The sequence below is a fragment of the Oncorhynchus tshawytscha genome, linkage group LG08 (genome assembly GCF_018296145.1).
Source record: "Oncorhynchus tshawytscha isolate Ot180627B linkage group LG08, Otsh_v2.0, whole genome shotgun sequence".
Lineage (NCBI taxonomy): Eukaryota > Metazoa > Chordata > Actinopteri > Salmoniformes > Salmonidae > Oncorhynchus > Oncorhynchus tshawytscha.
In genome coordinates, this window is record NC_056436.1 from 24900503 (window position 1) to 24924590 (window position 24088).

General features: G+C 43.5%; 1 protein-coding gene across 2 annotated transcripts in view; it reads right to left on the reverse strand.

Annotated features, from left to right (window-relative positions):
• Positions 1-5408: 5408 nt before the first annotated feature.
• LOC112246804 (gamma-aminobutyric acid receptor subunit beta-1-like) overlaps positions 5409-24088 on the reverse strand; it is a 52668-nt gene continuing 33988 nt past the window's right edge. Inside the window, exons 6-9 of one of the 2 annotated variants that reach the window (XM_024415341.2) lie at positions 19107-19241; positions 18709-18861; positions 8995-9248; positions 5409-8821 (exon numbers count right to left, since the gene is read on the reverse strand). In XM_024415341.2, coding sequence (XP_024271109.1) covers positions 8447-8821; positions 8995-9248; positions 18709-18861; positions 19107-19241 — 917 coding nt within the window. In that variant the 3' untranslated portion in view covers positions 5409-8446. The remainder of the gene's footprint in view (positions 8822-8994; positions 9249-18708; positions 18862-19106; positions 19242-24088) is intronic. The other variant, XM_024415342.2, reaches the window with a different exon arrangement.

The window sequence follows — 24088 nt, forward strand, 5'->3', positions numbered from 1 at the left end:
ACACAAAACCAGAAGAATAATGCCTGAATGCGCTCGTGCGCACACACAACCAGGAGCATAATGCCAGAACGCGCACGCACACAACCAGAGCCAAAATGCCCGTACAGAAGCATAATGCCTGCGCACACACACACAACCAACAGCATAATAGCTGAACGCGCGCACACACAACCAGAAGCATAATACCCGAACACGCGCATGCACACACAACCAGAAGCAAAATGCCTGAATGCACGAGCACACACAACCAGAAGCAAAATGCCTGAGCACGCACACACATAACCAGAAGCAAAATGACTGAACGCACAAAGACAATCAGAATAATTTTGCCTGAATCTGCGCACACATACACACAACCAGAATAATTATGCCTGAAGGGGTGCACACACACAACCAGAAGAATAATCCCTGAATGTGCTCACACGAACACACAACCAGTAGTATAATGCCTGAACGCGCGAGCCCACACAACCAGGAGCATATTGCCTGAACGTACACAACCAGAAGCATAATGCCTGAATGCGCGTGCACACACACAACCAGAAGCAAAATGCCTGAAAGCGTGAGTGCAAACAACCAGAAGTAAAATGCCTGAACGTGCACGCACACACAACCAGAAGCATAATGCCTGAACGCACACACACAACCAGAAGCAAAATGCTTGAACGCGCGAGCACACACACACACACACAACCAGAAAAATAATGTGCTCGTGCGCACACACAACCAGGAGCATAATGCCTGAACGCGCGAGCGCACACAACCAGGAGCATAATGCCTGAATGCGCGAGCGCACACAACCAGGAGCATAATGCCTGAACGCGCGAGCGCACACAACCAGGAGCATAATGCCTGAACGCGCGAGCGCACACAACCAGGAGCATAATGCCTGAACGCGCGAGCGCACACAACCAGGAGCATAATGCCTGAACGCGCGAGCGCACACAACCAGGAGCATAATGCCTGAACGCGCGAGCGCACACAACCAGAAGCAAAATGCCTGAATGCACGAGCACACACAACCAGAAGCAAAATGCCTGAGCACGCACACACATAACCAGAAGCAAAATGACTGAACGCACAAAGACAATCAGAATAATTTTGCCTGAATCTGCGCACACATACACACAACCAGAATAATTATGCCTGAAGGCGTGCACACACACAACCAGAAGAATAATCCCTGAATGTGCTCACACGAACACACAACCAGTAGTATAATGCCTGAACGCGCGAGCCCACACAACCAGGAGCATATTGCCTGAACGTACACAACCAGAAGCATAATGCCTGAAAGCGTGAGTGCAAACAACCAGAAGTAAAATGCCTGAACGTGCACGCACACACAACCAGAAGCATAATGCCTGAACGCACACACACAACCAGAAGCAAAAATGCTTGAACGCGCGAGCACACACACACACACACAACCAGAAAAATAATGCGCTCGTGCGCACACACAACCAGGAGCATAATGCCTGAACGTACACAACCAGAAGCATAATGCCTGAAAGCGTGAGTGCAAACAACCAGAAGTAAAATGCCTGAACGTGCACGCACACACAACCAGAAGCATAATGCCTGAACGCACACACACAACCAGAAGCAAAAATGCTTGAACGCGCGAGCACACACACACACACACACACACACACACAACCAGAAAAATAATGCGCTCGTGCGCACACACAACCAGGAGCATAATGCCTGAACGCGCGGCGCACACAACCAGGAGCATAATGCCTGAACGCGCAGCGCACACAACCAGGAGCATAATGCCTGAACGCGCGAGCGCACACAACCAGGAGCATAATGCCTGAACGCGCGAGCGCACACAACCAGGAGCATAATGCCTGAACGCGCGAGCGCACACAACCAGGAGCATAATGCCTGAACGCGCGAGCGCACACAACCAGGAGCATAATGCCTGAACGCGCGAGCGCACACAACCAGGAGCATAATGCCTGAACGCGCGAGCGCACACAACCAGGAGCATAATGCCTGAACGCGCGAGCGCACACAACCAGGAGCATAATGCCTGAACGCGCGAGCGCACACAACCAGGAGCATAATGCCTGAACGCGCGAGCGCACACAACCAGGAGCATAATGCCTGAACGCGCGAGCGCACACAACCAGGAGCATAATGCCTGAACGCGCGAGCGCACACAACCAGGAGCATAATGCCTGAACGCGCGAGCGCACACAACCAGGAGCATAATGCCTGAACGCGCGAGCGCACACAACCAGGAGCATAATGCCTGAACGCGCGAGCGCACACAACCAGGAGCATAATGCCTGAACGCGCGAGCGCACACAACCAGGAGCATAATGCCTGAACGCGCGAGCGCACAACCAGGAGCATAATGCCTGAACGCGCGAGCGCACACAACCAGGAGCATAATGCCTGAACGCGCGAGCGCACACAACCAGGAGCATAATGCCTGAACGCGCGAGCGCACACAACCAGGAGCATAATGCCTGAACGCGCGAGCGCACACAACCAGGAGCATAATGCCTGAACGCGCGAGCGCACACAACCAGGAGCATAATGCCTGAACGCGCGAGCGCACACAACCAGGAGCATAATGCCTGAACGCGCGAGCGCACACAACCAGGAGCATAATGCCTGAACGCGCAGCGCACACAACCAGGAGCATAATGCCTGAACGCGCGAGCGCACACAACCAGGAGCATAATGCCTGAACGCGCGAGCGCACACAACCAGGAGCATAATGCCTGAACGCGCGAGCGCACACAACCAGGAGCATAATGCCTGAACGCGCGAGCGCACACAACCAGGAGCATAATGCCTGAACGCGCGAGCGCACACAACCAGGAGCATAATGCCTGAACGCGCGAGCGCACACAACCAGGAGCATAATGCCTGAACGCGCGAGCGCACACAACCAGGAGCATAATGCCTGAACGCGCGAGCGCACACAACCAGGAGCATAATGCCTGAACGCGCGAGCGCACACAACCAGGAGCATAATGCCTGAACGCGCGAGCGCACACAACCAGGAGCATAATGCCTGAACGCGCGAGCGCACACAACCAGGAGGATAATGCCTGAACGCGCGAGCGCACACAACCAGGAGCATAATGCCTGAACGCGCTAGCGCACACAACCAGGAGCATAATGCCTGAACGCGCGAGCGCACACAACCAGGAGCATAATGCCTGAACGCGCGAGCGCACACAACCAGGAGCATAACGCGCGAGCGCACACAACCAGGAGCATAATGCCTGAACGCGCGAGCGCACACAACCAGGAGCATAGTGCCTGAACGCGCGAGCGCACACAACCAGAGGCATAGTGCCTGAACGCGCGAGCGCACACAACCAGAGGCATAATGCCTGAACGCGCGAGCGCACACAACCAGAGGCATAATGCCTGAACGCGCGAGCGCACACAACCAGAGGCATAATGCCTGAACGCGCGAGCACACACAACCAGAGGCATAATGCCTGAACAACTCGAAGCATAATGCCTGAACCCGCACCCAGAAGCATAATGCCTGAACGCGCGCACACACAACCAGGAGCATAGTGCCTGAACGCGCGCACACACAACCAGAGGCATAGTGCCTGAACGCACGCACACACAACCAGAAGCATAATGCCTGAACGCGCGAGCACACACAACCAGAGGCATAATGCCTGAACGCGCGAGCACACACAACCAGAGGCATAATGCCTGAACGCGCGAGCACACACAACTAGAGGCATAATGCCTGAACGCGCGAGCACACACAACCAGAGGCATAATGCCTGAACGTGCGAGCACACACAACTAGAGGCATAATGCCTGAACGCGCGAGCACACACAACCAGAGGCATAATGCCTGAACGCGCAAGCACACACAACCAGAAGCATAATGCCTGAATGCGCACACACTACCAGAAGCATAATGTCTAAATGTGTGAGCGAGCACACACACACAACCAGAAGCATAATGCCTGAACGTGCACACACACAACCAGAAGCAAAACGCCTGAACGAGCACACAAACAACCAGAAGCAAAATGCCTGAAAGGGCACGCACACACACAACCAGAAGCATAATGCCTGAACGTGCACACACACAACCAGAAGCAAAACGCCTGAACGAGCACACAAACAACCAGAAGCAAAACGCCTGAACGAGCACACAAACAACCAGAAGCAAAATGCCTGAAAGCGCACGCACACACACAACCAGAAGCAAAAAAAGCATGAACGCGCAGGCAAACACACAACCAGAAGCAAAATGCCTGGTTTTTGCTGATTCAAATAATCAACTAATCATCAAGCTTTGATCATTTGAATCAGCAGTGTAGTGTTAGCGCAAAAACCAGAACGTGCAGACCTAAAGCTTGTTTAATAGAAGTGTCCAAACGGCCTGTCAAATGTTGCTTATGATTTGATCATCTAGCAGCTTATGTCATTGTCCTCATGAGGCTGTCCTAATAGGTCATGGTAACCATGCAAACTGAACTGCGCTGATATGTTACATAGGCCATAAAAACAAATAACTTTTTTTCCCCCCTCAATGCAATAAGGTAAAAATGTCCGAAGTCTTTATTTTGAAGACCCATCCCAAAATTGGCACATGGTTTCGGACACACACACACTGCCCACTTTGTGGAATAAAGGCAATTAAATCCAAAACTCGTAAACTCTGAGTAACTGTGGATCGTTATTACAAGGTGACGTTTGTGTCATAGCCGTGCCCCTACAGTAGATTAGATGGCAGCCTGTCTGATTTTTTATGATTGGCACTAGTGCAAGACCCTACTAACTGGTCTGTCATTACTCTGTCTTTGTATGATTCCACAGGACGTTTTTGTGATATTTGCGTACAAATATGCGTTATTTTGCTGCAGCAATTCAGCGTGGCAATATGCAGTGATTTTGTCCAATTTGTTGCCAAAATGTGCTGACAAGGGAAAGGTTTGTTGACGTGTCGCTTCAATGAACCATATTATGCGGTGATTGGTTGAAAGTGCAAGCCTTCTTTTTTGTACTGAGGTGTTGAGTCAGGTTCATGCAATAATACGGCAATGATTTTACTGTTTTATGCAGAAATAGTTCGGTGATTTGTCAAATTTGCAAGCCCTCGCATAATATGCAGGGAATTGTTGATTTTGCAAAAAAAAAAGCAATCACAGAATCGTGGAGAGACGGATTCCTCTTTGCTCAGTAGCTTAAGTTTTATCTTAGATCACTTGAGGAGAAAAAAATGTACTTCTAAATATGCCAGTACAGAATGGGTGTATACCAGTGGAAGTTCAAGTTGTGTCTCCCAGGCTTCAAGTTTTAGCACTGAATTGAAGACACAGTTTAGCAAACAGCACTATATCGCTGACAAACTAAGCCACTTTTGCAGTTAATATTGTTAAATGAGAGTGAAGCTCAGTCTTTTATTGGGTTGGTGAGATGTCAGTTATTTTATTTGAATTCTATTTTGATCAAAGTCCTTACAATGTCAAACAAAGGATTTGTACGAAGATGTTCTCTCACACGCAGACACAAACATACTTGCACACACATTCCCAGTCGCAAATGCTTGCTTGTACACGTTACCAAGCAGAAAAACACATGCTCGCAGTACAAACACCCTAGCACACTCAAACACACACTCTCAGAAACACACACTCTCCTTTACTCATGAGAGCACATATAGAGCATCAGAATTATTTTTACAGTAATTTTACACAATAGAGTTCAGTACATTTCCTTATCCCTTGGAAGCTTGAGGGAAGCCAGTTGTTAAGGCTTCCATTTTGCTATGGCCATCCAAAGAAAACACGTCCCATCTGTTAAGCGAGTCTTTGCTGAGTGGAAAGCCAATATTTTCTTTCACCAGTCCATAGAATTCCATTCCACCTGAAAACAATGACAGTAACAGCAACAGAACCAAACTTGCAGGACATTTTCTGCATTGAATTTACAGATTGTCATCATAAATGCTGGAATGTCTGACCACTATCTAATTTGAATATGTATTTAGAGCATCATAAAAGTCAGTCTCAGTCTAGTTGACCACAGTTTCATTTCTTCTTCTTCTCTAAAAAAAGTACAAGTTCTTTCTTTTAAATTCTACACACTAGTTATAAGAAGTTAAACCCTGTGAAAATATTGAGATTCTTGTTAAAGGCACAATATTTAGCCATGAGAAGAGAGCACACTGCTACTTATTGTGTCCTGTAGAAGCCTATCTGGTTTAGCTTTTTTTGTAAGCCCTGATAACACAAGCAGTTCACATGTCTACTTGGAATCCACCCATTATTATAATAATAAAGTAGTTACATCAAAATAGTCACTGGCCATTGTGATAGCAAAGCAATAGTCATGAGCAAAAGCATTTTAGCCATGGTAAAGTACCCTGTTATATTATAAAGGGAAAGAAACACTACCATTGTTATTCAGAAAAATTCAGATATTTTAGTTTCAAATGTGAGAAATTGTCATCATCTGAGAGCCGTAGACATTCACTGGCCAGATCTGAATGTAACATGGCCTGCCAAACAGAAAGAACTGCATGATGTTATCATTGTGTAAATAAAAAGGTAGGATTGCTTAGAATACTGCCGAGGCCAGTTTAGCTTTTTTCCACATCATCCAAATTGTAAGGTTCAAAAGGATGTAATAGAGTCCAACCTAATCTAATTTAAAGCCACATAGCATACTTTATAAGCTTACTAAATGCATCTATTGTGACACTAATTGCTGCCCTTTAATGCTACCAAATTACACCGTTACAAGGCTATAACTACTTATCTTATTTGTTTTGTTGAACTGATATAGTACCCATTCTGGCACAGCCTTTTCTACAATAGCAATGAAACCAGCAATGAATCAAGTGGGTATTACAGGGAATTGTTCAGGTTCATACAATTGATCATCAGGTTTGAGTATAATTACAGGGAAGTGAACAAATTCATTGAAATCAAAATAAATAAAATAACCTCAGCGCACCACTCCTGTTCTTTTTATGCACCAAAGCAATGAGGCCAAAGGATTTCCATGGCAAATCTTATAGCTGTCGAATATCCCGTTTTATGCTTTGCCAGTTCTTCTGATGCTGGAACAGTTTTCACAGAGGCCAAGGCGTTTATGAGTGGAGATCATTTAGTATAATGTTAATATATCTACTTGTGTTTGCCATTTAACATATAACTTTTTGAATAGCTGAGCTGCACTATAGGTTACTATACTATGTGCAAATATGCTGTACAGTACTGTGTATTTGAACAGAGATTTTGTGTTGGCTGCACTTGGCTCAACCATCTACAGCATGTATTATCAGGGCTTGCGCATTTTGATGTGGTTTCAAAAGCATGGTGACATCATAAGTCATTCTTTACCTGATTTCTTTTAAAGAAAATTACATTTTACATGCTCACAGACGCTGTGAGAATAGATACAAATTTGAACAAATTTTGATTTTTAAGATTAGTTGATTTCCAATTCACTTGTCCTGTAGTTACCCTAAATGCAATGATTGTTCAAAAGCATACAGTAATACATGTAGGCTCAACTATGGAGCCTTTGCTAAGGTTTCATACAAAGGAAAGAAAACGGGCTTTGTTTTACAGTGCAAAAAGCCACTAAGCACACATGCATCTAGCATTAACCAACAAAATCAAGTCACACATTAAGAACATGCAAAGTAGCATGTTCTTCAACTCACTGAATACCACCTTAGTCACAAGGTGTGGACTCAACACAATGAGAAATGCCTTAATCATGGGAGGAAGAGTAAATACTTAATTGAGGATGAACTTATTCATAGTTAAAACAAATGAGAACTACCTTATTCACAGAGATGAGTTCAACCAAACAAGGACTTCCTAAACCACAAGATGAAGTTTTACTCAGCAAGGATTTGCTTCAATAACAAGATAGGGTTTAACTAATAGAAAACTGTATTTGTTATTACCCACAGTTTTTGCAATGTTTTTTTCTCTTTAGAAGCAAATAAAAGTTGTGTTACGGACCACATGCAGAGGCTGAGAGAAAATAAGGTGAGAACAGGATTTCTTAATAAATAAAATGCAGTTGCAGCCTAAGAGTAACAATGAAGTCACCAAAGTCAATTTTTGGCACAAAGTTCAGACTTACAAATGCAGGTGAACACCTTCACCGCCTTTTAATTCTGTACTAATTTTCACTATTTCTATTTTGTACGGATAAATACAGCAAAAAGGTGAGAGAATTTATTAAATTATACTTCTCTTTTTTTATATTATATATATATATATATTTTTATATATATATATATATATTTATTTATATCATATAATAAATTGTATTTACATTGAAAAGACATCCGCTTCGCCTCGCATTCCTCAAACAGAAGTCATACAAACTGGGCAGAATTTAACTCCCCTCTCTTTTACCCTTGCTGTACAAGAACCTAGCTAGCTAAACAAACCTCTAGCGGGAATAGCCACGCACCCTAGTGGACGTAGTACAGCCAGTAGACCAGGTTGAAGAAGGTGAAGGCGATAGGGAAGATGACACGGGACCACTTGTCTATGGCGTTGACGTCCGTCAGGTCAGGGATCTTGACTTTGAGCTGCGATGCCCTCCTCCTCAAACGACTCTTCTTGTGGCCGACTGGCCGGTCGAGGGCTGGTCGACCGTACAGGTCTCGGCTGGCCATGGGCTTACGGTACTGTATGCTGGCGCTGTCGTAGGAAAACATGGTGGCCCGTGGGTCGTTGAGAGCCCCTATCATTTCAGCCCCGGTCATCCCGGCCATGCCACCCATCCCGCCCATCTCGTTACGGATCTCCAGATTGGTCAGGAGGATATTGCCGTGGGCGTCCACCTGGTGAGGGAGATGGGGACAAGGAAGTGAGGTCACAATATATTACAGAACACAACAGACCATGAGCTTTGATCATTTGAAGTTTGGAAAATATTTATGCCAACTCGTCTTTTTTGTTGATTTTCATATGCCAGAGACTTTGAATATCGAAACGCGAGACCCCCCACTCCTACCTGCACTTTGTTACTCTCCAATCGGCTCTTATTTTCGTTATTGGTTTGAGCTGCTTTCTCTGCCACCTTTTTCTGCAAGTGAGGCCCCCGTCCGAAGAAGATGTAGTTGACAAAGGCGTACTCCAGCAGAGCGAGGAAGACGAACACGAAGCAGCCCATCAGGTAGATGTCTATAGCCTTGACGTAGGGGATTTTGGGTAAAGTCTCTCTCAAGTGGGTGTTGATGGTGGTCATGGTCAGCACAGTGGTTATGCCTGGGGGAGGAAGGGAAAGGAAGGAATGGCTCAGAGTCATGGTTAGTTTAAGGTTTAGATGAGGGATCTTAAGCTCCTATACACGGTGCACAGGCTTTTGTCTTTCAAGACACGTGCCCTAAGAAATGGGAGACTTCTGGGTATCATAGAAACAAGGATGTGGAAAAGACCTCTACATGACTTGATCTCGATAATTCAATCCAGTCCCAAGCTGCATTCTAAATGCATGGACTTCTGTATAGGGAACACGGTCAGAATGCTAATATACCACTCATATTATTGTCTCTGTATTAAACCAAGGTGTGGGAACAAGGGGGGAAAAAACCATTTCTTTGGTCTGAAGGTAGTGCATACCAATATGTTACCTACGTTGACCTGATACATACCTTATTTACATTTACCTGTGAAAATGCCAAATGACAGTTGCCATCAGTGCGCGTCACATGCATGACACCTCTGAGCTCCAGGCGAAAACACTGGACAAGCATAGATCCAGAACAGTGTTATATTGTATTCAAGTGAGATAGTTCTCAGAAGAGCAATGCACAACTAGATAGTGCCTTGGTGTGAAGTTGTCACTCAGCCACAATGCTACATTCAGTGTGACACTGACTCTTGGGAGTTAACAAGAACAAGCTGACCCAACTCAACATGGCTCAGCACACAGGCATTCCAATCACTCACTGCTCATACACTTCACCTCATCTCACAACTGCTCACTTCATACAAACAGATGGATGTAAAAATGTGCCGTGTGTTCCTGCATTAGATATGTGAACTGGGATCACAAGATGGAAGATCACTGTTCGTTTAGGCATTGTTTTAGTCTATACATACAATGTTTGGTCTACACAAAACTGTTAGATCAAAATAACGACATCAGTATATAAGACTAATAGATTTGTTAGACTTTGGTTTACAAAACTATCTACACCCATGTAGGCTACATGTATGAACTGTATACAATTATGTATATTACTCACTTAGGCATGAGACTCATGTAAGATTAACATGTAAAGTAAGAAACAAACTCATATTATAATCAGCCATGCACAATCAGTTCCACATTATATACTTAAAGGACAAAATGCCACATTTTTGCAGGTACACTACATGACCAAAAGTATGTGGACATCTGCTCGTCCAACATCTCATTCAAATATCATCGGCATTAATATGGAGTTGGTCCCCCTTTGCTGCTATAACAGCCTCCACTCTTATGGGAAGGCATTTCACTAGATGTTGAAACATCACTGCGGGGACTTGCTTCCATTCAGCCACAAGAGCATTAGTGAGGTCGGGCACTGATGTTGGGTGATTAGGCCTGGCTTGCAGTCGGCATTCCAATTCACCACAAAGGTGTTCGATGGAATTGTGTTCCGGGCTCTGTGCAGGCCAGTCAAGTTCTTCCACATCGATCTCGACAAACCATTTCTGTATGGACCTCGCTTTGTGCACTGGGGCATTGTCATACTGAAACAAGGGCCTTCCCCAAACTGTTACCACAAAGTTGGAAGCACAGAATCATCTAGAATGTCCTTGTATGCTGTAGCGTTAAGATTTCCCTTCACATGAAAAAACAACCCCAGACCATTATTCCTCATCCACCAAACTTTACAGTTGTCCCTATGCATTCGGGCAGGTAGCGTTATCCGTTGAGATTTCCCTTCACCGGAACTAAGGGGCCTAGCCTAAACCATGAAAAACAGCCCCAGACCATTATTCCTCCACCACCAAACTTTACAGTCTGTAATTTGGTAGCGTTCTTCTGGCATCCGTCAACCCCAGATTAGTCTGTCAGACTGCTGGTGAAGTGTGATTCATTACTCCAGAGAATGTGTTTCCACTGCTCCAGAGTCCAATGGCGGGGAGCTTTACACCACTCCAGCCGACTCTTGGCATTGTGATCTTAGGCTTGTGTGCGGCTGCTTGGCCATGGAAACCCATTTCATGAAGCTCCTGACGAACAGTTCTTGTGCTAACATTGGTTCCAGAGGCAGTTTGGAACGCGGTAGTGAGTGTTGTAACCGAGGACAGACAATTTTCAAGCGTTGCGTGCTTCAGGACTCGGTGGTCCCGTTCTGTGAGCTTGTGTGGCCTACCACTTCGCGACTGAGCCGTTGTTGCACCTAGACGTTTCCACTTCAAAATAACAGCACTTACATTTGAACGGGGCAGCTCTAGCAGGGCAGAAAGTTGACAAACTGTCTTGTTGGAAAGGTGGCTTCCTAAGACAGTGCCACATTGAAAAATCACTGAGCTCTTCATTAAGGCCATTCTACTGCCAATGTTTGTATATGGAGATTACTGTGTTAAATCGATTTTATACACCTGTCAGCAACGGGTGTAGCTGAAATAGCCATATCCACTAATTTGAAAGGGTGCACACATATATTTTATATATATAAAATATATATCACACACACACACACACAGTTGAAGTTGGAAGGTACATACACCTTAGTCAAATACATTTAAACTCAGTTTCACAATTCCTGACATTTAATCCTAGTACAAATTCCCTGTCATAGGTCAGTTAGATCACCACTTTATTTTAAGAAGGTGAAATGTCAGAATAATAGTAGAGAGAATGATTTATTTCAGCTTTTATTTCTTTCATCACATTCCCAGTGGGTCAGAAGTTTACATACACTCAATTAGTATTTGGTAGCATTTCCTTTCAATTATATAACTTGGGTCAAATGTTTCGGGTAGCCTTCCACAAGCTTCCCACAATAAGTTGGGTGAATTTTGGCCCATTCCTTCTGACAGAGCTGGTGTAACTGAGTCAGGTTTGTAGGCCTCCTTGCTCACACATGCTTTTTCAGTTATGCCCACAAATTTTCAATGGGATTGAGGTCAGGGCTTTGTGATGGCCACTCCAATACCTTGACTTTGTTGTCCTTAAGCCATTTTGCCACAACTTTGGAAGTATGCTTGGTGTCATTGGCCATTTGGAAGACCCATTTGCGACCAAGCTTCAACTTCCTGACTGATGTTTTGTGATGTTGCTTCAATATATCCACAATTTTTCTACCTCATGATGCCATCTATTTTGTGAAGTGCACCAGTCCCTCCTGCAGCAAAGCACCCCCACAACATGATGCTGCCACCCCCGTGCTTCACAGTTGGGATGGTGTTCTTCAGCTTGCAAGCCTCACTCTTTTTCCTCCAATCATAACGATTGTCATTATGGCCAAACAGTTCTATTTTTGTTTCATCAGACCAGAGGACATTTCTCCAAAAAGTACAATCTTTGTCCCCATGTGCAGTTGCAAACCATAGTCTGGCTTTTTATTGGCAGTTTTGGAGCAGTGGCTTCTTCCTTGCTGAGCGCCTTTTCAGGTTGTGTCAATATAGGACTCGTTTTACTGTGGATATAGATACTTTGTACCTGTTTCCTCCAGCATCTTCACAAAGTCCTTTGCTGTTGTTCTGGGATTGATTTGCACATTTAGTACCAGAGTACATTCATCTCTAGGGGACAGAACATGTCTCCCTCCTGAGCTGTATGACGGCTGCGTGGTCCCATGGTGTTTATATTTGCGTACTATTGTTTGTACAGATGAACGTGGTACCTTCAGGTGTTTGGAAATTGCTCCCAAGGATGAACCAGACTTGTGGAGGTCTACAATTTTTTTCTGAGGTCTTGGCTGATTTCTTTTGATTTTTCCATGATGTCAAGCAAAGAGGCACTTAGTTTGAAATACATTGAAATAGATCCACATGTACACCTCCAATTGACTCAAATATGTCAATTAGCCTATCAAAAGCCATGAAATAATTTTCTGGAATTTTCCAAGCTGTTTAAAGGCATAGTCAACTTAGTGTATGTAAACGTCTGACCCACTGGAATTGTGATACAGTGAATAAGTGAAATAATCTGTCTGTAAACAATTGTTGGAAATATGCACAAAGTAAATGTCCTAACCGACTTGCCAAAACTATAGTTTGTGGAGTGGTTGAAAAACTAGTTTTAATGACTCCAACCTATGTGTATGTAAACTTCCGACTTCAACTGTACATAATATATATATATATATGCGTATCTCACACACACACACACAAAAGTATATCCATGCATTTTATATATGCATCTGATATATATATATATATATATATATATATGCGTATCTCACACACACACACAAAAGTATATCCATGCATTTTATATATGCATCTGGGGTTTACTATGCATCATTGGGTAAAGCACACCTCCAGGCGTGTCATCGTATTGATAACAGTAAGTCTGCCAGTATGCACACTATAAACAGTAGACAAGCTGACAGAAGAGTGTGAAATACTTGGAGAATGCAACCACTTACCATTCAAAGCAAATGCAGTGTCTGTGTATGCTGTATGTGTTTTATTTAAACCCAATAACCTGTGAAAGTTGATACTTCACAAACAGCAAAATGTTAACAAAACTGGAGCCACCCTTTTTGTAGACAGGAACAAAGATCGGAAGCAACGTTATGGTATTTTGCTCAAAAATATAGGAGAATCAGTGGCTCTAGCTAGCTTAATAACTGTGGCGTGAAATATTTACACTTTTACAGTTAGTTAGCAACCGTTTATTCGCTAGCTACGGTAACGCCCCCTTATAATGCCTCAAAATGTTATTTACTGATTCTTTAGTTGTTCTACAGATAACGTTCTCTGCTTTGGTATATTTCAGCTCTCACCTTAAACTCAGGTTATATCACTGATGCTCACCAATGAGTCAGTAGCTAGTCCACTGTGTGTTTTGTAAGGGTACAAACTGCCTCAGGGGTAGGGCAACCATGCATGTGAGGACACAAGGACACACTCTGCTGAGGGGTGTGTGTGTGTGTGTGTGTGTGTGTACACTCAACCTTGATGACAATGAGCATTTCAGGATTCATCTCTGACCTCCATGTCGTGGCTGCAAGGAACCCCATATTGGATGAGGTAGTAAGCACCTAAAGAATCACTATGCTTTGGAGGATGAATAGGTAGCCCTCAACTGTGCCTTTGGGGCTGTGTGTGTCAGTCTATCTTAAGACTGTGTCCGTGTGCATGGATGCATACCGCCTAGGGTGCTGTGTGTAAGTGTACACCAAGGTTATTATAGTTTTGTGTTTTTAGATTAGTTTTTATTTCTGTTAGTTTTCAGATCTGATTGATAAGTTTAATAAAAACATTTCTATTTAGTTTTTATATGATTTCATTTCAGTTTTAGAGACAAAAAAAACCTATGCTTGGGAGACTGAGCCATGTATGTGTTGTATAGTTTTTGTGATTTTTGAGAGGTCACTTCATGTCACTGTGGGGCAGTAATGCACAAGGTGATACAAATAATAATAATACTTTATTACATTTGTAAACGCGCTTTTCATTATACTGAATAATCGCAAAGTGCTTAAATTTAAATGTAAAAACCAAATACAAAAAATGACGCTTACAAGTAGGGTTGCAAAGGGTCGGAAACGTCCTGGGATTTTGCTTAAATTCATCAAAAAGGTTAGCTTATAACAGTGAACTTTTTTTTGTGGAATACACAAGGCAATTCTAGGTTGTGTGTTATTTTGTTTAAACTATCCCCAATTCAATGGAATTGCAACCCTCTGCATGCAGAGTGCATTTTTCCACCACAGCTGATTCTCAAGATCTTGCACACCAATGAGATGCTATTAAGCCCACACTACTACACTGTCTGAGCCAAGGACTACATGCTTTCTGGTAAGTTTTGATTACAATACTGGGTGGGGTGTATATTTTCTATATAACATACATACATTTTTATTAACTAGTAAATAGTAGCCTACAGCAAAGTGTGTTTAAATCATATCTAACTTGTTAACCATTTCCGCTAGTTAGTTTTTGCTACCATGTGTGTTTTAGCTTGCTTGAGCCTGCTAATTGAGGTGTTAATTCCATACATGTTCCATTTTAAAACATTTATCTTACAAAGGAGTTGTTTAATCTAACTATCTGTACATTGAGTTGTATATTTTATTTAAAATTTTAAAAAATCAAATCTTTACAGGAAAATGCAACAAGCACTATCTGTTGTGTGGAGACATTTCACTGCAGCCAATGTAGAAGGAAAAGCTGTGTACATTTGCAAATACTGTGCCAAATCATATATGAAGAATCCCACAGAGATGCAGAATCATCTGGCCAAGTGCATAAAGTTCCCTCAGCGCTCACAACAAGCAACCTCTGACAAAAGTCCCTCAACTTGATGAAAAATTATGAATCAAACACCTTATCGATAACAACAGCTCATGGTCCTCCTGGAATCAGACTTTTTTTTTTACTTAATGGAGGAACGTAGTCAGAGAAATGCTGAGGAATGTCTTGCTCGAGCTGTGAATGCAACTGGTTCACCGCTGATGCTCACAGGCAATGTGTATTGGAAGAGATTTCTGAATGTTCTTCACCCAGCATACACCCCTCCAACCAGACATGCTTTATCTACTCATTTGCTGGATGCAGAATTCAACAGAGTTCAAGTGAAGGTCAAGCAAATCATAGAGAAAACAGACTGTATTGCAATCATCTCTGATGGGTGGTCGAATGTTTGTTGGCAAGGAATAATTAACTACATCATCTCCACCCCTCAACCAGTATTCTACAAGAGCACAAACATAAGGGCCAACAGACACACCGGTCTCTACATTGCAGATGAGCTGAAGGCAGTCATCAATGACCTTGGACCACAGAAGGCATTTACACTGGTCACAGACAATGCTGCGAACATAAAGGCTGCTTGGTCTAAAGGGGAGGAGTCCTACCCTCACATCACACCCATTGGCTGTGCTGCTCATGTATTGAATCTGCTCTCCAAGGACATCATGGCACTGAAAACAATGGATACACTCTACAAGAGAGCCAAGGAAATAGTTAGGCATGTGAAGGGTCATCAAGTTTTAGCAGCAATCTACCTCACCAAGCAAAGTGAGAAGAATAAGAGAACCACATTGAAGCTGGCCAGCAACACCCGTTGGGGTGGTATGGTCATCTTGTTTGACTGTCTCCTGGAGGGGAAGGAGTATCGCCAAGAAATGGCCATATCACAGTCTGCCGATATGGACAGCCCCATCAAGAGGATCCTCCTGGATGATGCATTTTGAGAGAGAGTAGTAAGCAGCCTGAAACTCCTGAAACCTGTAGCAGTAGCTATTGCACTGATTGAGGGAGACAATGACATCCTGTCTGAAGTTCAGTCTCTGCTTGCAGATGTACGGATTTATTCTCTTACTTCCCTGCCCACTTCATTGTTGTTCCAAGCAGAGGAAACTGTAGTCCTGAAATGCATCAAAAAGCGTGAAGACTTCTGCCTGAAGCCCATACACGCAGCAGCGTAGATGTCGGACCCCAAGTGTGCTGGCAAGAGCATCCGGTCTGGTGCAGAGATCAACAAGGCCTATGGTGTCATCACTACCGTGTCTCGCCACCTTGGCCTGAATGAGGGCAAGGTTCTTGGCAGTCTGGCGATGTACACTTCCAAGCAAGGGCTTTGGGATGGAGATGCAATATGGCAGTCGTGCCAACATATCTCATCAGCCACCTGGTGGAAGGGACTTTATGGATCTGAGGCTCTTTCCCCTGTTGCCTACATCGTCCTCCAAATCCCACCAACATCAGCTGCCTCAGAGCGCAACTGGTCCTTGTTTGGGAACACACACACCACAGCACCCAACAGGCTGACCAATACAAGGGTTGAAAAATTGGTGGCCATCCGGGCAAATTTGAGGCCTTTTGAGCCTGACAACGAGCCATCCTCAACAGGGTTGGAAAGTGACAGTGAAGATGAGGCCTCAGAGTGGACATTGAGGAGGTCCAGGGAGAAGACATGGAAGCCTGAGAGAGGGACGACCAAAGCTTTAGTGTCTAGACTATCATTTTACAGATGTATGTTGAAAATGTTTTTGGGAGATGCGATGGATCATTGTGGATCATTCAGTATTCCCTTTCTTTTGTTGTTCAGTGAAATCATCCCATGTGAAGAGTCAACTCATTTAAAGTTCAATTCGTAACCATTTTTTAAATGTTTTATTTCTATTGGAAGGATTTAATCATTTGCAATTATGTCTACTTATGTTAAGGTAAAATGTTTGTCTCCATATGATATGGTAAACATATCCAATGCAAAAAACATTGACATTTAAAATGGTATTAATTAAGGACGCACAATATAAATCGCTGAACATATCGGAATCGGACAATATTAGCTAAAAATGCCTGATGTCTAGTTTAACGCCAATGTCAAAAACTGATGTCAAAACTGAAGTGAATACCTATATAACATGACATAATGACGCCACTTAATTTTGCACTACACGTGCAACACAGCATTCCGAACCTAGCCCACAATGTCTGCTGTGTAGATCGAGTAGTCAACAAGTCGAGCAGTCATTTGAAAGAGTAAGAAAATTTCAGCTAGACAACGCAAAGGGGTAATCCATTAACGGTAAGATAATGGAATTCATTGCCCTTAACAATCAACCGTTCTCTGTCGTGGGTGATGATGGCTTTCTTTACTAGTCGAGCACCGGTACAAACTAACGTTACCAAGTGCGCTATTGTTCAGATGTTGCCCTACCGGAGTTACAGTAATAGCATCACTGCTATTAGCTTCACAACATACTATGGAATGCCGTTTGGGTCTTTGCATGTCAAAAAAGATACACGTCAAATAACACTATTTGACGATAACACTACTTCACGTGTTAAATAAGCTTTTCATTTGACATGTCAAATAACACAGTTCTATTATAGAAATGTTACCTGTTCTGAATTTGCGCGTGCAAGCCAAGCACCACCACTACTATCAGTAGCACTGTAAAAGCTGTACAGAAAAGTCTGCAAACAAGCAAACACTGGCCACGAACATTGTGTTTACAAAACCGCGTTGGTAATAAAGCATTATTTGTTCGACCGCAACTTCTGGGGTAGCTAGCTAGCTTTATCTTGGTACCTAGATAGCACCAATACAACCATCCTGAAAACAATGACCAGTAGAAACTGCAGTTATTTTCACTATTCTTAGCAATGATTTAGGAATCATTGTGAATACGTATGAGCTAGGTAGCCAAAATTATTTGTTATTTTTAGTTTCAGTTTACTAAAATAACCTTGGTGTACACTCTGCCTAAGGGGAACTGTGTGTGTGTGTGTGTGTGTGTAAGTATACTCTACCTAGGGGGCTTTGTGTAAGGGTACACTCTGCCAAGAAGGGAAGTGTGTAAATATACACTCTACCTAAGAGGCTGTGTGCAAGTACACACTGCCGTGGGGACTGTCCGTCGAGGGACTCACTATAACTAGAAGTATTTGCTCGGCTGTGTGAAGGGGCACATTCTGCCTGCCTGGAAGGCAGTACAACACATGCCTACACCTGGTAACCCAAAGCTACTAAAGACATTCAGACGTGACTCTTTATTGAACCCCTCCACAAGGACAACCCATAGAATAACCCAAAGACACCGACCTAAAGCGACTCTGGCCGCAGACGCGTCATAGTTGATCCAGAAGGAGACCCAGGATAGGATGGTGATCAGGGTCGAGGGCATGTAGGTCTGTAGGATGAAGTAGCCAATGTTCCTCTTCAGCTTAAAACTCAGAGAGAGCCTCGGGTAGGAGCCTGGGAGACCAAACACAGTTTTCACGTCGGAGTAGGATGAAGTTTCCCACTAGACGCTGAACTAAGGTCAGTTTAGCATTTAGGGGTAAGATTATCCTATTTTCTGTGCCTGAGAGAACTTCTACCCGGTGCTTATGTGGCAGTTACAATCTGCCACACTCTCTAACGTTAGACACTCTTAAGTGGAACATCAGAAACTTTAATTAATAATACACTCTTGTAAGGGTTAGTAATCAGATTGTTACCTGTAGCAAACACTGCTTTTGTGGATTGGATGTGGTAGTCTATTATAGAGAATTGGGGCAGTTCGATGTTCTCCACCCCAGTCACTGAATTATCACCTTTCCAGTAGAACTCGATGTCATCAGTGGTGTACCCATCTGCGAGAGGGAGAGACTGTTACATCATCTAAAATGGACAGACGGCCAGTGTACCCAGCTGAGAATCTAACAGAATGGAACGTCATTCAACATGAACAGGCAGAAACCTGTGTCATTGAGAGTTTACTTGTCTGAAGTGGTGGCTCAAGTCTTTTTCTAACACTTCTCTTTGCCTGGTCTTAGTTGGAAAATGAATGAAACAGTCAGTTATTGGCCTTTCAGTAATTAGGCAAACTTAATTGGACTGGGTTGGCTTTTTCTCCCGTCAGACTCCTCCGCTTATCTAAAGGGAACCGCAGGATTTCAGGGAATTAGTTGCTTCTCATTACTGCCTGTACTCAATCAGTGGTTTTGTCTTTCTTTCCCATTCATTTAATTTATGTGTGAGAGGGTCTTGGGTTATCACATCACCCCTGATGCCATAAGAGTATGGGAGAATGACATGTAAAGAAATGTGTAGACCAATATGGAGATAGTTGATTTCAATGAGACTACGAAGAATAGCACAGCAGCACTGGAGATGTGTTCCCATGTATCTGCGCCCACTGCCAGAAACTGGACCAGATTGCCCACTGCCAGAAACTGGACCAGATTGCCCACAGCTACTAACTGGACCAGACTGTACACAGCCAGAAACTGGACCAGACTGTACACAGCCAGAAACTGGACCAGACTGTACACAGCCAGAAACTGGACCAGACTATACACAGCCAGAAACTGGACCAGACTGTACACAGCCAGAAACTGGACCAGACTGTACACAGCCAGAAACTGGACCAGACTGTACACAGCCAGAAACTGGACCAGACTGTACACAGCCAGAAACTGGTCCAGAATGCCCACAGCTAGAAACTTTGCACCTGCTATTTCCGTGAGGGTATAACATGAAAAATATATAATGACATCCACGCTAGCAGTAACCTTAGTCTTGATTGTTCTTTTATTTGTATTTTTTAGAGGGTAGATCGGCATTAATATTGTAGATACTGTACAGTATATTGTGGCTTCTATCTATGTAATTGTCTGCATCATTTCCAATGACCCATATTTTGGGGTGGGAATAATAAAAATATAAAAAATAAAATATATATATATACACACACACACACACACACACACACTACAAGTAAAAAGTTGACACACCTACTCATTCCAGAGTTTCTTTATTTTGACTATTTTCTACATTGTAAAACAATAGTGAAGACATCAAAACTATGAAATAACACATGGAATCATATAGTAACTAAAACAGTGTTAAATCAAAATATATTTTATATTTGAAATTCTTCAAAGTAGCCACCCTTTGGCCTGATGACAGCTTTGCACACTCTGCATTCTCTCAACCAGCTTCATGAGGTAACCTGGAATGCATTTCAATTAACAGGTGTGCCTTGTTAAAAGTTCCTTCGTGGAATTCCTTTCCTTAATGCGTTTGAGCCAATCAGTTGTGTTGTGACAAGGTAGGGGTGGTATACAGAAGATATCCCTATTTGGTAAAAGACCTAGTCCATATTTTGAGAAGAACAGCTTTAATAAACGACAGTCCATCATTAATTTAAGATATGAAGGTCAGTCAATCCAGAAAATTTGAAGAACTTTGAAAGTTTCTTCAAGTGCAGTAGGAAAAACCATCAAGTGCTGAAATGAAACTGGCTCTCATGAGGACCGCCACAGGAATGGAAGACCCAGAGTTACCTCTGCCGCAAAGGATAAGTTCATTAGAGTTACCAGCCTCAGAAATTGCAGCCCAAATAAATGCTTCACAGAGATCAATTAACCGACATCTCAAAATCAACTGTTCAGAGGAGACTGCGTGAATCAGGCTTTCATGGTCGAATTGCTGCAAAAAAAACACTACTAAAGGACACCAATAATAAGAAGACTTGCTTGGGCCAAGAAACACGAGCAAAGGACATTAGACCCAACACCCCTCCAGGCTGTGCATGGGCTATTTGATGGAGTGCTGCATCAGTTGACCTGGCCTCCGCAATCACCCGACCTCAACCCAATTGAGATGGTTTGGGATGAGTTCGACTGCAGACTGAAGGAAAAGCAGCCAACAAGTACTCAGCATATGTGGGAACTCCTTCAAGACTGTAGGAAAAGCATTCCATTTGAAGCTGATTGCGAGAAGAAAAAAAATGTCCCCTTTATTTAACTAGGCAAGTCAAAAACAAATTCTTATTGACAATGATGGCCTAGGAACTGTGGGTTAACTGCCTTGTTCAGAACGACAGATTTTTACCTTGTCAGCTCGGGGATTAGATCTTGAAACGTTTCGGTTACTAGTCCAACGCTCTAACCACTAGGCTACCTGCCGCCAAGAATGCCAAGAAGGTGCAAGAAGGTGGTGAAGGTGCAAAGTGCACTTTTTTGGTTACTACATGATTCCATGTGCGCTACTTCATAGTTTATGTCTTCACTATTATTCTACAATGTAGAAAATAGTAAAAATTAAGAAAAGCCCTTAAATGAGTAGGTGTCCAAAATTTTGACTGGTATATATATATTTAAATTCTTTATTATTTTCCCATAACCCTCTCCCCTTATTGGAATAAACCAATGGACAACATTACTTAGGCTTCTACTTCCAGCTTATATATATATTATATACAGTTTACACAGAGGGATGTCTCATCGCTACAACTCCCGTACGGGCTCGGGAGAGACGAAGGTTGAAAGTCATGCGTCCCCTGATACCCAACCAAGCCGCACTGCTTCTTAACACAGGGCGCATCCAACCCAGAAGCCAGCCCCACCAATGTGTTGGAGGAAACACCGTGCACCTGGCAAACGTGGTTAGCACGGCCTGCCACAGGAGTTGCTGGTGCGGACCTCCTGTTCGCGGCCGGTTACGACAGAGCCTGGGCGCGAACCCAGAGTCTCTGGTGGCACAGCAGTACAGCGACCTTAGCCACTGCGCCACCCGGGAGGCCCCAACACAGTACATATATTAATTATCTTTTGTTTGTTTTTAGTCCCAGCCTTTAGCTACCCTCAACCCCTACAAAATATCTCTGAAGACCTTAGAGTTTTGATTTCTAGCTGCCATATATTTTTCCACTGTCATGTTTCACAAAATATCTGAATCTTCCTATTCTCATAGCTTCTACAGATTGCATCTAAAAAAAGTCACATTTTTGCTAAGAGTATTATTATACTATTGATCAATTGATTATGACTTTTCAATTCACCCAGCAGTGCTATTTGCTGAGTTAGCACCAGGTAAATGTTGCGATTTTTCAGACATTCCTGAATCTGCGACGAAAACAAGCTAAATATGGGCAGTACCAAAACAAGTAATCTAATGATTCTGTCGCTTTGCAAAATAATCTGCAGAGATGGTTATATCCCCTATATACAGGGCATTCAGAAAGTATTCAGACCCCTTCCCTTTAGCCACATTTTGTTACGTTACAGCCTTAATCTAAAAAGTATTCCATTTATTTTCCCCCCTCATAAATCTACACATAATGACAAAGCGAAATCAGGTTTTTTGAGATGTTTGCAAATTTATACAACATACAAAACAGAAATACCTTATTTACTTAAGTATTCAGACCACTTGCTATGAGATTTGAAATTGAGCTCAGGTGCATCCTGTTTCCATTGATCATCCTTGAGATGTTTCTACAACTTGATTGGAGTCCACCTGTGGTAAATTCAATTGATTGGACATGATTTGGAAAGGCACACACCTGTCTAAAAGGCACATGACAGCCCGCTTGGAGTTTGCCAAAAACAAGTTTCTTCTTTCTGATGAAACCAAGATTGAACCTATATAAATGTCCCACAGTTGACAGTGCATGTCAGAGCAAAAACCAAGCAATGAGGTCAAAGGAATTGTCTGTAAACCTCAGAGACAAGATTTTGTTGAGGCATAGCTCTGGGGAAGGGTATTAAAACAGTTCTGCAGCATTGAAGGTCCCCAACACAGTGGCCTCCGTCATTCTTAAATGGAAGAAGTTTGGAACCACCAAGACTCTTCCTAGAGCTGGCCGCCCGGCCAAACTGAGCAATATGAGGAGAAGGGCCATGGTCAGGGAGGTGACCAAGAACCCGATGGTCACTCTGACAGAGCTCCAGAGTTCCGTCTCTGCAGCACTCCACCAATCAGGCCTTTATGGTAGAGTGGTCAGACGGAAGCCACTCCTCAGTAAAAGGCACATGACAGCCTGCTTGGAGTTTGCCAAAAGGCAGGTAAAGGACTATCAGACCATAAGAAACAAGTTTCTTCTTTCTGATGAAACCAAGATCGAACTGTTTGGCATATATATAGTGTCATGTCTGGAAGAAACCTGGCACCATCCCTACTGTGAGGCATGGTGGTGGCAGCATCATGCTGTGGGGATGTTTTTCAGCGGCAGGGACTGGGAGACTAGCCAGGATCGAGGGAAAGATGAATGAAGCACAGAGAGATCCTTGATGGAAACCTGCTCCAGAGTGCTCAGGACCTCAGATTGGGGCAAAGTTTCACCTTCCAACAGGACAAAGACCCAAAGCACACAGCCAAGACAACACAGGAGTGGCTTCGGGACAAGTCTCTGAATGTCCTTGAGTGGCCCAGACAGAGCCTGGACTTGAACCCGATCGAACACCTCTAGAGAGACGTGAAAATAGCTGTGCAGCGATTCTCCCCATCCAACCTGACAGAGCTTGAGAGGATCTGCAGAGAAGAATGGAAGAAACTTCCCAAATACAGGTGTGCCAAGTTTGTAGCATCATACCCAAGAAGACACAAGGCTGTAATTGTTGCCAAAGGGGCTTCATAAAGTACTGAGTAAAGCTTCTGAAGACTTGTGTAAAAGTAATATTTTAGTGTTATGTTTAACAATTTCTAAAAACCT